Below are 14,515 nucleotides of genomic sequence, written 5' to 3'. Positions count from 1 at the left end.
CCCCTCCTGTGGAGTTTTCCTCCCAAAGCCACTTTTACAAGCTTTCCTGCTCCTGGTTGCTGGGCATGTGCTGCTGCTCCTGTCTTCTCCGGCGGCTTGTTTATTTACAGTTCTGTGTGGGATTGCCCCTCCTCCACTCTTCGGCGCTCAGGGTGCCCCACCCTCTTTGCTGCATGTCTTTTTTGTTGTTATTGTTTATTATTCAGTTTGTTTTTCTTTTTTCCCTGGGTGGGGGTCGGTCTGTCCAGGGGGCTATGCTGATCTGGCCCAGGATTGTCTGTGGGAGGACCGCATGCCAGTTAGCTCACCTTGTGGTCTGCGTGCTGGTGTCTGGCGGCAGCACAGGAGCCCTCCTGGTTTTTCTGTTTAACATGAAGTGGAGATGCTATGCACAGGCTGGAGGTGCGGAGAGGGTCAAAGTTTTGCCTCTTCTGGGTGGTTTTTCATGTAAGGTGTACCTCCAGCGTCTCTCCAAGATTTTACTTTAGGTGGCACGCTTTCTGCTTCCTACCTCTAGCCACGATCTTGGAATCCCCTCGCATTCTTCTTAATGTAAACTTACTATTCTGTGCATTTAGTGGGGGAACTTTCCTTAAGGAAACTAGTATCACCTTGTTCTGGACTGATTCTATCAAGCTATTTATATTTTACTGAATCAGTTAGGAACCAGGTGAGACTATGGTAGTTCTGAACTACTGTGAAAAGAGAAATTTAATATAAAAAGATCAATTAATTTCTATACCAACTAAACACTGGCCACAGAGTTCTGGAATATTGTAAAAGTCACGTTTGGAAAGCTTAAGGCATATGTGAACTGCCCGGAGCCCTCACTCTCTTAGCTCAAATTGGGGCTTAGCCTGCACTTTAAGTAGGCCTCACAGGTGATTCTGATGCAGGCATTCCAAAAATCACATTTCAAGCACTGGCATAGAGTCAAGAACACAGGCTTGGAATCAACGACTTGAGTTTATATTTTTGCTTTGCTGATTTCTATCTATATAGCATTGAACCACTAGAAAATTACTGAGGGCCTACTATGTGCTTTGTACTTTACTTCTCTAAGCCTCCATTTCCTTATCTATGCAGCTGGAGGTTTGTAAGCATATATGAAACTGTATGCAAAACACTCAGTACAACACACGGAATGCAGTAAGTATGTAATAAATATTAGTTGTTGGTACATTGTCATTTTTAGTAAGTTTCATTGGCCAATCAGTGGTCATCTGGATAGATTACATAAAATAGCCTGAAAATGGATTATACAACAAACAAGAAAAAAACTAATACTAAGCAAACGAAATAACTCCAAATGAATCATAGGCAATTATATATTAGTCTATATATCCCAATATTTTACATCATCACTATTGTGTAATTAGATGGTAATAAACATAAATCATTTCTGTTCACTCATCCCAGAAGTGTCTGAATTTATGAAATAGCTTTAGTTTTAATACTGGGAAGAGAAGAAAGGCTCTGGAGTTAGGTTTGTGTTCAGATTCTAACAATTACGAGTTGTGAGAACTTGGCTGACAACCTTAACAGATCTTGTCTTCAGTATCTTCATCTTATAATGGAATAGTATCACCAAATCAGTAACAAATCATATGAGTAAGTGTACATGAAAGTACTTAATAAACTGCAAAAGACAAATCAAAGTATTATGTTACAATAATTAATAAATACCTGAAAATCAGGTAGCAGCAAGCCATTTGAATCATACTGAGAGTTACACATGGACACTTACATGTATATCAAATGTGTGCACTACTTAAGAATTAATATTCTGAAATGGAAAATAGTAATTCTAATATGTCATTAAATCACCTTTGGACAAAGATGACAGAAAACATATCTTAAAATTCAATACAGAATCCAGCTGTGATGATGCACACCTGTAATCCCAGCACTCAAGAGGCTGACAAGACTTTGAGGTCAGCCTGCCCATATAGTGAGACCCTACCTTAAAAATATATATAGAGAAAAAGAAAACAGGAAAGAGTACTTATTAAAAAAAAAAAACCCTTAATCTTTTCAGAAATACATAAACATATATTTTGAACAATTACTTCTCACTAATCTCATAAAAAGGCAATACAGAAAAGGAAGTAGAGGAAAATAAGGTACTTATAAATTTTCTCTTCTTTGTGCACAGGTATCAGTACATAAATAATACACAAAATATGTTAACATCAGTACAAACAAGATTCAAACAATTCACTTATGCTTTAATGTCAATAAATATTTTATCCTTATAAATACTTACCTGTAAAAATAAGTAACTGGGCAGAACACTGTCAAATGAAGGGCTGAGATATATTGGCTCTGTCATTCTTATACCTATACCTCTGAAAAATAGGAAATCTAACATTAATTTGTATATATTACATAGTTACATTCCTAGGAATGTAACTAAGTAGTAGCATGTCAATTATAAAATGTCCTGACTTTTAAAATCTTTTATTTAACACTAAAATAGCATGGTCCTATGAATTATTTTTGATTTTTACCTGAAAGTAGAGTACAAGAGACCCACTAGAACTAAAAAGATCAAGTTACATAACTCTTTCATTTACACACAAGAGTTTCTGTAGCAATCTGAGTAAAACTGCACCAGATTGTATATTGACACACTCTAATCTTTCTGGCAACCAATTTATGACCAGTGCTGTGAATTTTCCACTCAACAAACATTTTGGGTTTACTTGTGTGCGTGTCTGTCTGGCAACAGTGGAGATTTACACTCAGAGCCTTGCACATCCTAGGTAAGTACTCTTAAGAGCTGAGCCATGTACCCACCCTCTTTGCCTTTTTAGTTATTTTTTTTAGATAGAGTCTCATGCATTTGCCTTGGGCCAGACTTGGACCAAGATCCTCTTACCTATGCCTCCTACAACTGGGATAAAAAGTATGCACCACCATGCCCAGAAACAAATGTTTTGTGAATGACTAAGCTTACAAAGCACTCTGCTATGTATGTGTATGAAAACTGAAAAACCACCTACCAGTATCATGCTGATGCTGAGCAAGCACACACACACCACCCTGCTCCCCTCTCATCTTTTTATAGAATAACTTCCCAGGACTGACACAATCCCAGTGGCTTTCTCCACCTTTGTGCTGTTTTATGAGTGGTAAGTGGAGCTGTTTAGAACACAAAGGGCCCCAACACAGGATGGCAAAGTGGACAGTGAGTCATGAAGACAAACATTACAATCTGAGAGAGGTAGTCACAGACTATCAAGGGCAAAGAAAGCACACAATCACTGTCAGAGAAAGCCAACTATTTTTTGAAAAATGGCCAGTTTCTATTCCCACAAGCAAAAAAACATTCAGAACAGTGTTCACAAAACATTTTTCAGCACTATAACTAGAACCACCTCATTAAATAAAAGAATGAAGAGTATACCATTATAATGAACTAACAAAGGCACTCAAAATTTCAATTCTCTATTATAGGCCCAAAGATAAACACGACAGATATTTCTGTAATTTTTTTATTCATAAAGCATTCTAAGGAGAATAAAATCAGGTCAGTGTTTGGCAACTGGAAAGTGCTGGTTTCTAGATCTAGGGAATCCAATGGTTTCTTTTAAAAAAATTTCATTTACAGAGAAAAAGTGCTGCAACATGAATAACTGTCCCAGGAATTGAAGATATGGTCCAGTTGTGAGTGGATAAATTAACAGTTTTCAGCATGTCTATTTCAGCTGTCAGCTTTGGAGTAATACAGCTCTTCTCTATACCACTACAAAAATAAGCTGAAAAAACTGAATAAAATAAGAACCTAATTTGTCCTTGGTTTATTCAGAGCCACTAACACCCAGAGATGATTCAGAATCAACTATACTTTAATTTGGCTTAAACAAATCCAAACATTCAGTTTTGACTGTAAACACTCGTATGAGTGCTGGTCTTCTAGTAAGATTTAATTCAATTTTAATCTATATTAAAATCAAAATTTTTTCACAAAGAATGTTAAGATCTAGATAAGTCATCTAACTGATTCTCTATCAAGATAAGCATTATTCTTTAAAGGCACAAGAATTTTCACATAATTCAAATTTAAAATGACAAGTAAAATGATTTCACAATTACAATATGACTGGTTGCTTCTTTGTGCTTTGTCTTGTTTTCGCAGTGCCATGGATCAAATCAGGGCCTTGTGCATACCATTGAGATATTTTCCTACCTCAATACTTGGGCTTTTTAATCTGACCTTTTACAGTTTTTTACCTAAAAAGACTTTTTGTAGAAACATTGGTTAAATGATTTTGAATTTATATCCAAAATATAACAAAACTAGATGCATTTTTAATTTTTTTTGAACCAGAAAAAGGAGGCTTTTTTTCCAGAACACTTGATGACATACTTCAGTGCAGGTAGCCCACCGAAGATTTCTTTGCGGCTTCGCTCAGAAATTCCATTTCCAAGAAATACTTTTGTTCCATCAAATTCTTTGGCTCCTTTCTTACATTTCCCTTTAATATCGGAATAAACAGAAATAACATCTCCAGCTTTCATAACTAGAGAAAGAAGAAAAGTCAAATTACACTAATCCGTGCTTTGGGAGAAGTACAGTGAAAGTCCTTTACCTTAGACTGGGTCTCCAGGACATCAACAGTAGTCATTAAGCCATTCAAACTTGCTCATTATCTCAACAGAATACTTACTAGGAAATCTAACTCTTGGCTTTTAAATATCCCCTAACAGCTAACTGGAGAGTTTTTACATTGAAAACAAAGAAATTTGAACATCTCAAAAACATTCTACCTTAATTGGAAATCTTCAGTTGAGGAGAGGAGGATATTGTCTATACAAATTATTTCCCCCAAATCTAACACACCTTAAAAGATTTCATATAAATCTTGATATTGTGGCTCAACACTGAAAGTTCTAAGTTTCCTTCAAAATGATTCCTCAAAAATGACATGTAAATCCCTCAAAAATACTCTCCAAAACTAGAAAAAAAATTTTAGTTTTCAGACAAGATAAAAACAAACAAGAGGCAGATCAAACTAGCAAGCCATTAGTTCTGGTACAGACAGATCTAAGTACTGATTTCATACAAAAGATAACTGAGGCCTAGAGACTGACTAAACTTGTAGTATCTCAAAACCAGTGTTTCCTGATTTCAAGTCCAGTTAGACACCACTGAAGAAGTGTCTAACCTCCTAAGCATATGCAATATCCCATTAACAATGTGAATAAACTAAGAATATCAAGTTTCATCCCAATGTTTTGATTACAGCTTTTGGATGTTAGCCTCACAAATGACAGGACAGCAGCCTGCGGTTTTAAGACAATAAAGTCAAAATAACCAAATGGGACCTCTCCTTGTCTGTAATGACTCCCTAAATAAATATTATACATATATTTAGGTAGAAAGAAAAAAAATGACAGAAAGCTTTATGGGCATGCCTAATTTGTTAATCCTTATCAGATATCCTCGCTGGGTATATTAAATGCAAAACTTGAAAAAGATCTAACACAGGTAAATTCGATACACATCTGAGTGATAATAACTTTTCCATTTGATAATGCATAAGTTTTAGAGAACCCTATGCCTCGTACGTACATTTTGAAGCTGACATGATTCCTGGAACATAGACATGGGCTCCTCTTAACACTGCATTTCCACACTGGGCTCCAACAATGGCCTCACACTGTTGTTTTTTAATATTCTTTCTAAGAATATTAAGGAAAAGAAAACTTAACAGAGTAATACTCTTCCATAGCCTATAAACTTTTCTCAATGTTTCAATATCAACTCTACATAGATAACCTCTTTAGTCTTGATTTTCCAGAATAAATGAGAAAGAGAGCTGAAAAAAGAGGGACACATATAGAGCAACAGATTTTTTAAAAAAGGAAGAATGGGCACTTGAGAAAAGATACAATTGAAAGAGGTCCATCTGGTGGAAGGCAGGGAAGTGACACAAGAAACTGCTTAGTCATTTAATAAGCATTACTGTTTTCCTAATAGCATTAGAAGAAAAATAGATTCTCACTGCCTTCAGAGATTAAAACAAAAACACATAACAAATTACAAACATTGCTCAAGTGTTAACCGCTGCATGGTAAATTTTGAATACTTTCAAATAGATAAGAGAAATAATTCCAGGGATGTCCAATCCTTTGAGCACTTTCCAATTTCTCATATCCCACTCATTTTTCAGACCACTAAAATCTGGGCATCATTTCTAACACTTAGGGAAAACTTTTTCAAGATCCGGAGTGCCAGAGTGACCAGCCCTGATTAGGGACCCAGTCCTGGGCACTGGGTCCCTAATGAGCTTCCCTGATTGGCATCATTCTGAATGTGTTGTCATAACTCACTGCCGAATGAACTGAGTGTGTAACATTTATTCCTTCTATAACACCCAATTATAAAGTTGTACTAAACTTCTGAACTTTACACCACACTTTCCCGGTCCCAAGCATTTGTACTATTCATTCTCTGCCTGCTTCATAAAGAGCTCACTCCCCCAAGTACCAAAACCACCACCATCTAGACTCACTTTTCATTTTATCCCTTAGCAATTTCATGATTTCAATAATGACCTTAAAAAAAGTCTCAAGAGTCAGCATGGTTGTACGAGTCTGTAGTCCCAGCTACTCAGGAAGCTAGAGGCAGGAGGATCACTTGAGCCCATGAGTTCAAAACTTGCCTGAGTAACACAGTAAGACTGGTCCCTCAAAACTAAAACACAACCCTCAAATTCTAACATTTAGTGTTATTTTAAATCGATATTTACATAGTATATAGTTAGATGTCCCATACTTATTTCAAACTCAACAACTCCCAAACAATATTTCTCTCACACACTCCTCAACTCTTTGGCATGACCTCAAAACTTAAATGAGGTATCATTATCTACCTAGATAATTAAACTAGAAGTCTCAGTGCTATGGTCTGAATGTGTCGCTCAAAATTCAGGTGCTGGAAACTAATCCACAAAGCACTGGAACGAAGGGCCTTTTGTGAGATCTGCCCTCATGAAATGGATTAATGCTGCTATAAGAGGGTTTGTGGAAATGGGTTCCTTCTCTCTTGCCCTCACACCCCCATCATGTGAAGATGATGTGAGGAAGAAAGCCCTCATCAGGTACCTGTACCTTGATCTTGGACTTCCCAGCCTCCAGAAGTGTCTCAGTTATAAATCACTCTGCTCAGATATTCCGCTATATCAGCAACGCAACAGACTAAGACGCTCTAGATGATCTCAAGCCTAAGCTCCTTCCTAAGATTTGACATTCACTGAGTTACAGAATAATGCTGCCTGTTTCTGATAGGACTCCTGGGCCCAGCCCCTGATATAAAGCAAACATAGTCTCTTTATCTGATTACTGCAATAGCCTCCTGCCTTTTACTTACAATTGTTTTCAGATCTTCTTTATGTCTTTGGAGTTTTGTAATAAAACTCTGAAGTATCTACAAATGGATTTTTTTACTTTTAGCTTCAGACTTACACTTCTTAAATTTGTCTTTGATCAATTCTGAAAAATCTCCATCATTACATGTTTTTCTTATTGTCTTTTCTCTATTACTTCTATTATTTACATCTGGAACTCAAATTGCCATTTCATTCTATTTCCCATTACTCAATTTCACTTTCATATATGTAATTTCTTTACTTCTGCCACATTCTAAGTAATTTCCTAAGAGTCATTCCCAATTCAGTAACTTATCAATTGGGTCTAAATTTAATTCATGCACTGAGTTTTTAATTTGAATGATATTTTATTTCTATAAATTGTTTATCAATTTTTCCTCTTAGGTCCTTTATGATTTATCATTTTAAGAAAATACATTTATATTTCCTACCAGAGAACTGTAAAGTTGTTAAAGTTTGAGGGGAAATCTACCTCTGTAGTTTACCATACATGTGCTTTTTCCATGGTGGTGAGTCCTAATACAGCTTTTAATTACTAAAAAAAGTGGTGGCTTGGATTGAAAGTGTCACTCCAGAATGGCTTTGTTTGGTTTATGCCAAGTACGTCAAGAATTGGCTTAGGACCAAAATTTTAGATCAGTTTTCCAGATTGTAGGTTTCAAATAACTTGGGTAGTAAGAATTCAAATTCCAAACTTCTGTGAGGTATGGAATAATACTTATGCATTCTCAGAAAAATTTTTTTCTCAAACATAGGCCCTAAGAGAGACCCATTCCCTAATTACTGCCTTACACTGAATACTGGATATTTCACACTCCCAAGATTAACACCCTGTTGTTAAAACCAAAGACACTAAATCTTGTAAGCCAACCAACCACCTCCTCTCTCATATCCTCAACCCTCTGGTGTTAGCTCATATGCTTATTGCTGTTTTCAATTATTCTCCATTCCTAAGTCCTGAATATTTCACTTAACATTCTTACTCAACTATGCATTTTATGACAACTTTCACTTTTTATTTAGCATTCCTAGCTGTATGTACAAGAACTGGAAGTGTGGATCAAGTAGTAGAACACTTGCTTTGCAAACGTGAAGCCTTGAGTTTAAATCCCAGTCACACACACACACACACACACAAAATAAACTATATGTATATAGCAGAAACATTTTCAGGTTATCTAGTTAACTAGGAATTGTTGGAATGAAAAGACTCAAATTGTTTTCTAATTTGTCTCCAATTTTATAACTTATCTTCTTTTGGAAAATAATTTGTGGCTAGGTGTAGTAGCATATACCTGTAATTCCAGTATTCAAGAGACTGAGGCAGAAGGATAGCAAGTTCCAGGTAAGCATGGGCTACATAGGGAGACCCCATTTCAAAAAGAAAGAAAGAAAAAAGAACATCCAAAAAGAGAAAAAAATTTTTGGAAATTTTGACTGTAACCTGATGTAAGAAACACAATGAATACCCAACCCACTACAGATAGCATCCTGTGTGTGGACTTATAACCAACATTTCATAAAACAATACCTTCACCACATAAATTGCAATATGGTAAAATATAAGTTTTAATAGTTATAAAAGCCCATCAAAACTGACTTCACAGTCCACTAATGGGTAACTACTACCAGTATTACATTTCTAAAACAGATCTAATCATTACTCGAATAAACTCTTTGGCTCATACAGTTTTGGGGGGGGGGAAACAGAATTCCTTAGTAAAAATATCTTTTATATTTCAGTCTGCCTTTTCCAATTCTTCAATCTCATCTACCCACCCTTTTGAAAACCAATTTAGTAGCCACCATATATTCACACATCACCATATATTTTTATGCCTTCATATCTTTGCTCATGCCTTCACCTTACCTAGCACATCCCTGCCCACCTCACCTCTGCACCAATCTAAGTTCTACTCAGCTTCAAGTTCAACTGAAATCTGCTTGGAGAAAATCTTTTCGAGTTTCTATGTATTCATAGCCTCCTATTCTATGCTCCAATGGCATATACTTTATACATCTACTATGTAGATGTATAAAGAACTAAAACAGAACCAAAACAGTGTGAACTGTATCAATGTTCCCTACTTTTGGGCTAAACAACTGTATCTCCTACATCTCATTCAGCTTCGTAATACCCATGCTTCTTATACATAGCACAAATGAGAAACTGTGTTGTGAAATTGGACCATATAGTGTTTATCAGAGAAAGTTGAGAAAAGAATGAATTCTGGAGTAGCCACCTGTGGAGAAGAGTTAGCACAGCAGGCCTGAAAAGTTACCCTTCCCAGGGCCTGCTTATAAGGCTGGTTCTGATTGTCAACAGGGAATTTAGATTTCAGCAGGGTACTTATTAACTGATAAAAGAGTAATTTGCTGTGCCTAAAATGTTTGTACAAGCAATGTGCATTGGTAAACACCAATGGAATTTGGGGATGTACCTGGCAGGGAGTGCCTACTTAAGCTCATAATAGGAATCCCTGCTGAGCTTCCCTGGTTGGCACCATTTCACAGGTGTAATCCCTGGAAGGGAAATTTAGAAGTTTGTGCCTGATTTTCACTGGACTCTACCTCATGAGCATCTTCCCTTTGCTGATGAAGCTTCACATTATTTTTTAATTAAGAAAAAGAGTTTATTACTTATATGACCAGGAGAGAAACATGCTACCAATAAGGGCTGATAAGGTCTTAGGGGCATTGCACACAGCCAGTTAGTGAGGAGTCAGAGATATGGACTTGTGGTCCAGAATGTTATGTAAGCAGCTTTCCTATAAGGAGTTCTAACTGGTGGGTTTGATGAGCAGACCCAGACTTGTGGGACCATGCTAAGACGTTGGAGGGGTCATTGTAACATATCTATAAAATCCTCACAGGGTGCCTCACATTCTTTTACTGTAATAAGTCATAGTTCTGAAGACAATGATTTGTTGAATCGTGTGAGTATTCTTAAGAGAATCATGGAACCAGTGAATAGTTTGTGGGACCCAGGAGTAAAAGGAATAATTATATAAAAACATAATATTGATGGTCCCTGAATTACAATGGTTCATCTTAGAATTTTTCAACAATGGATGCAAAAATTACATGCATTCAGTAGAAAACTTTATTTCGGATTTTGAATTTTGATCTTTTTCCAGTCTAGTGTGGTAGGGTGCTGTGAACAATAACTCCTAGGCAGCCACACAATTGTGAGGATGAACACAATATTCTTTAGTGTACTATGTTATGACTTTTGGTAGGTTCGGTGTATTAAATGCACTTTCAACTCACAATGGGTTTCTTCAGGCATAACCTCACTGTAAGTTGAGGAGCACTCGTATGTCATAAAAAGTACTATTTTTTTTGGCAGTACTGGGGTTTGTACTCAGGGTCTCATGCTTGCTAGGCAGGCACTCTATCACTTGAATCACATCACCAGGCCTATCTCACTTCAGTTGTTTTTTGAATAGGCTCTTGTGTCTTTGGCAGGGCCAGCCTCAGGCAGCCACCCTCCTACCAATGCCTCCTGAGTAGCTGGGAATACTGGTGTAAGCCACCATGTCTGATCCCCGAATAATTAAGTCAGCTTGGCTGGAGGTTTGTTCTGTTTTGTTTGTGTGTACTGCTGGCGCTCTAACCCAGGGCCTCACACATGCTAATAAGGAGGTTCACTACCACTATACCACACGCCAGCCCATGTAGGGGGGTTGGTTTTAGCTAGGAAACATAAAAAAGTTAACGTAAGAATGGGTACAGGGCCAAAATATGCTAAAGCTTATTACTGAAATGTTTCTACAAACAGTGAATCAACAACAATACAAGAGATTTCTAACAGTACAGCAATAACAAATTGGAAGAAAATAGTATCAAGATAACTATTAGAACAATTAAAAATAAAGAGACTAGGAATTAAAAACAGATTATGAGAATATTCCATGAAGATACATAAAAATACTCTTATTTATTCAGTTCAGCACTTTTTAAATCACACATAAATAACATTCGTCAATTAGATGATAAAAAATCTTGAAGCCAGGTGCCAGTGGCTCACACCTGTAATCCTAGCTACTCAGAAGGCAGAGATCAGGAGAGTCAAGATTTGAAGCCAACATCAGGCAAACAGTTCAAGAGACCGTATCTCAAACAAACCCATCACAAAAAAGGACTGGCAGAGTGGCTCAAGTGGTAAGAGTGCCTACCTAGCAAGCGTGAGGCCTGAGTTCAAACCTCAGTACTACCAAAAATAAATAAATAAAATAATGTTGAGATGATATAGTTGTATGCCAATTAATTTCTTTTTAGGAGGACTGTCATCTTTATTTAATCAGTAGTTTTTATGCAATTACGTGAAATTCTACTGCAAGTAACCTATGACTTCAAACATATAACAGAAATTAAAATATTAATGTGCTTATTACAGACTGAGTGTGCATCCTGCCCAAAATTCATATTCTTAAACTCTAATCTCCATGTGATAGCATTTTGGAAGTACCTTTAGAAGATAATCGAGTATGAGGACGGAACCTTCATAAGTGGGATTAGTGGTTTTATAAGAGGCGGCCAGAGAACCAGCTCACTACTCTCTGAATGTATATGACATCTGTAATGCGGAAGAGGGCTATCACCAGAACCTGACTTATTTCAGACTGCTAGCTTCCAGAACTGTGAGAATTAAACTAGGACACTATTGATATTAGTGACAAGGTAACTATAAAAGACTGAAAGAGAAGGTAAATCCAGCTTCATTTGGATCTCAAAAGATTATGTTATTAAAATAATAGAGAAAACACACTTTAAAATTCTTTAAAATTGCAAATTGAATATTAGCATAAAAATTTTAACGGATCTAAGCTGGGAGTGGTGACACACACCTGATCACTGCAACTCAGAAGAAAGAGGCTAACAATGACAAACTCAATGTTATCACCAGTTAAAAGCAATCCTATCACAAATTTTTATTTAGAGTATAACTTTAAAATGAAATAGTCACAAACCTAGGTCCAATCACAGGAATAAGTAAAACATCTGGAAGGTCTGGATGCTGAAGAACAGGAATACTTAATTCATTAAACTGCTGTTAAAAATAAACATAATTATAAAGCAATCAGTATATTTGACAAATTTCAACTTACAGAGTTTGTTAGTATCACAATCCACCACAGCAGGAAGCTTGGTTTGAGGCAATTTCATTTTATTCCACGGAATAGTGTAAAAATAAACATCTCAAGACCACAGTGTTCTCTAATTCTGATGCATCTTGACTTCTTTGTAAGACTCAGTTTTGCTTACTGCCTGGTTTTATAAACATAAATCATGTTTAAGTGGCTTACTTGTAAAACATTTCGGGGATGGGCTGTGGGGGTGATCTAGCTGGGTGATCAAATAGGAAACAACATGACAGATCATAAAAAAGAATACAACACATAAAATTTGCACAAACCTTCTGAAGTTCAACAATCAACAGATTTTTCACATGCTGAACTGAGGCTAAATGTGTATTAACTCTGACAGTTGTGAAAGATGGAGGGTGGGACAAGTGATTTAACAGAGTTTCAAACTTCCTTTCTGCTTCTTGTTTACTTGAAGCAGATACAACCTGAAAAAGAACAAGTTAATGTTTCACTTTCATATACAAATTAAAAATATCCAGCAGAATATGCATATACAATTGTTCCATCGAATGAAACATCTTTTAGCAATTGTTCAGTTCCATTTTATTTTGGTGTTTTGTTTGTGTATGTCTGAGTTAGCACTAAGGAAATAGTAAACTTCACAGAGTTCTTAATTGTGGTCATAAACACCTAACAAAATGCCTCATATAGAGGCTTAGAAAAACACTATGCCAACTTCAAACCACAATATTTTAAAATGTTATTATCTACTACATTTATTCATATAAATTCAGGATTTCATTGTATGTATTTCTAATGCATTAACTGTTAGAGCATTTCTGTAGAGCTATTTCCTAACTTAATATTTGGAGGCAAATTGGTTAGTAACCTTTTAAAATACCAATATTTGAAGAATAAGTAACACTGGTATACTCATTGTCAACCAAAGATTCCCCCAGGATATCAGCTTTTTAATGTTATTATTAAATGTAACAGATATAGTCCAAAAAAGATGGGTAGAATAGCAAACGTACCTGTCAGAAACCAAGGTATAAAGACTCAACCAACAATGAGTCCTCATTTATTTATTTATTTTTGACAATACTCTCATAGAATCTTCAAAAACCCTTGTCTGCCTTCTAATCTACCAGTGTTAACATATTACCTTTCTAAAGGTTTTGTTAATACTGAATATTCTTTCCCTTCCACTTTTTTTTTCTTTTAACGAAGAGATGGTTTTTGTTTTTGTAAAATCTTATACTTGGTTTGAAAAAAAGATGTGGTCAAAGAAAGATATTTGGACCTTTTATAAAACAATTTTTATCATTTAAAAAACTGCTAGAAATAATTGCTGAATTCCCCTACTTCTCTTAACATACACCATATATTTTAAGTCCCTTGAAATCAAGTAAATAAAATGTAGACATCAAATCTAAAAGTCCTGGCTCCAATATCATTCAAAGAATGAGTAACATTTAAGTGGCTTTCATTTGACAAAACTAAAGATTTTTAAAAAGTAAAGCTGCCTAGAGGCAGCATGGTAGAGTAAAATACACAGGCTTTGCACTCAAAAACAATCGTCTCAAGACTTGTGCTGTGCCAAAACGATGCCAGTTGCTTCCACTTAGGCTGGACACCCTAAAACAACATTGGAAATTATTTTTAACCTTTCTCAATTTTCCAAGAAAATCAAGACTAAGTGATGATAATTTGTTCAAAGAACTGGAACGCAAATCAAGTGCTTGAGATTTTAACTCCGGATATTTTTCACTACACCTGAGCTCTTTGCCCTCAGAATTTAGTTGTTTGATAGCTAGTTCAAGTTACATCAGTCACGTGACTCCTTGGACCCTGGGTTTAAATGAGAACAAGCCTCTATCAAAAACAATTATGAAGATTAAAATGCAAAAGGCTGGCAAACCATCTGGCACACTGATGACATTTACAGGGTCACTGAGGTTACATACTTTCCACCTGATGGCCAGAACATGGGCTCCAACAGGTGTCTCTTCTATTTAGGATTTTCCT

At 36.1% G+C, this 14,515-nt stretch overlaps 1 protein-coding gene across 5 annotated transcripts in view; it reads right to left on the bottom strand.

Moving 5' to 3' along the window:
* Positions 1 to 14,515, bottom strand: part of Nsun6 (NOP2/Sun RNA methyltransferase 6) — a 43,913-nt gene that overhangs the window by 23,359 nt on the left and 6,039 nt on the right. For 2 of the 5 annotated variants that reach the window (XM_074056575.1, XM_020185528.2), the window contains exons 2-6: positions 12,817 to 12,972; positions 12,371 to 12,450; positions 5,579 to 5,688; positions 4,373 to 4,526; positions 2,267 to 2,348 (exon numbers count right to left, since the gene is read on the bottom strand). In XM_074056575.1, coding sequence (XP_073912676.1) covers positions 2,267 to 2,348; positions 4,373 to 4,526; positions 5,579 to 5,688; positions 12,371 to 12,450; positions 12,817 to 12,972 — 582 coding nt within the window. Of the gene's footprint in view, positions 1 to 2,266; positions 2,349 to 4,372; positions 4,527 to 5,578; positions 5,689 to 12,370; positions 12,451 to 12,508; positions 12,708 to 12,816; positions 14,495 to 14,515 lie in introns of those variants that run through there. The other 3 variants (XM_074056576.1, XM_074056577.1, XM_074056578.1) reach the window with 3 other exon arrangements.

The sequence above is a fragment of the Castor canadensis genome, chromosome 15 (genome assembly GCF_047511655.1).
Source record: "Castor canadensis chromosome 15, mCasCan1.hap1v2, whole genome shotgun sequence".
Classification (NCBI taxonomy): domain Eukaryota; kingdom Metazoa; phylum Chordata; class Mammalia; order Rodentia; family Castoridae; genus Castor; species Castor canadensis.
The sequence above is the reverse complement of the archived record's forward strand: the minus strand, read 5'-3'. Positions and strand labels throughout refer to the sequence as shown.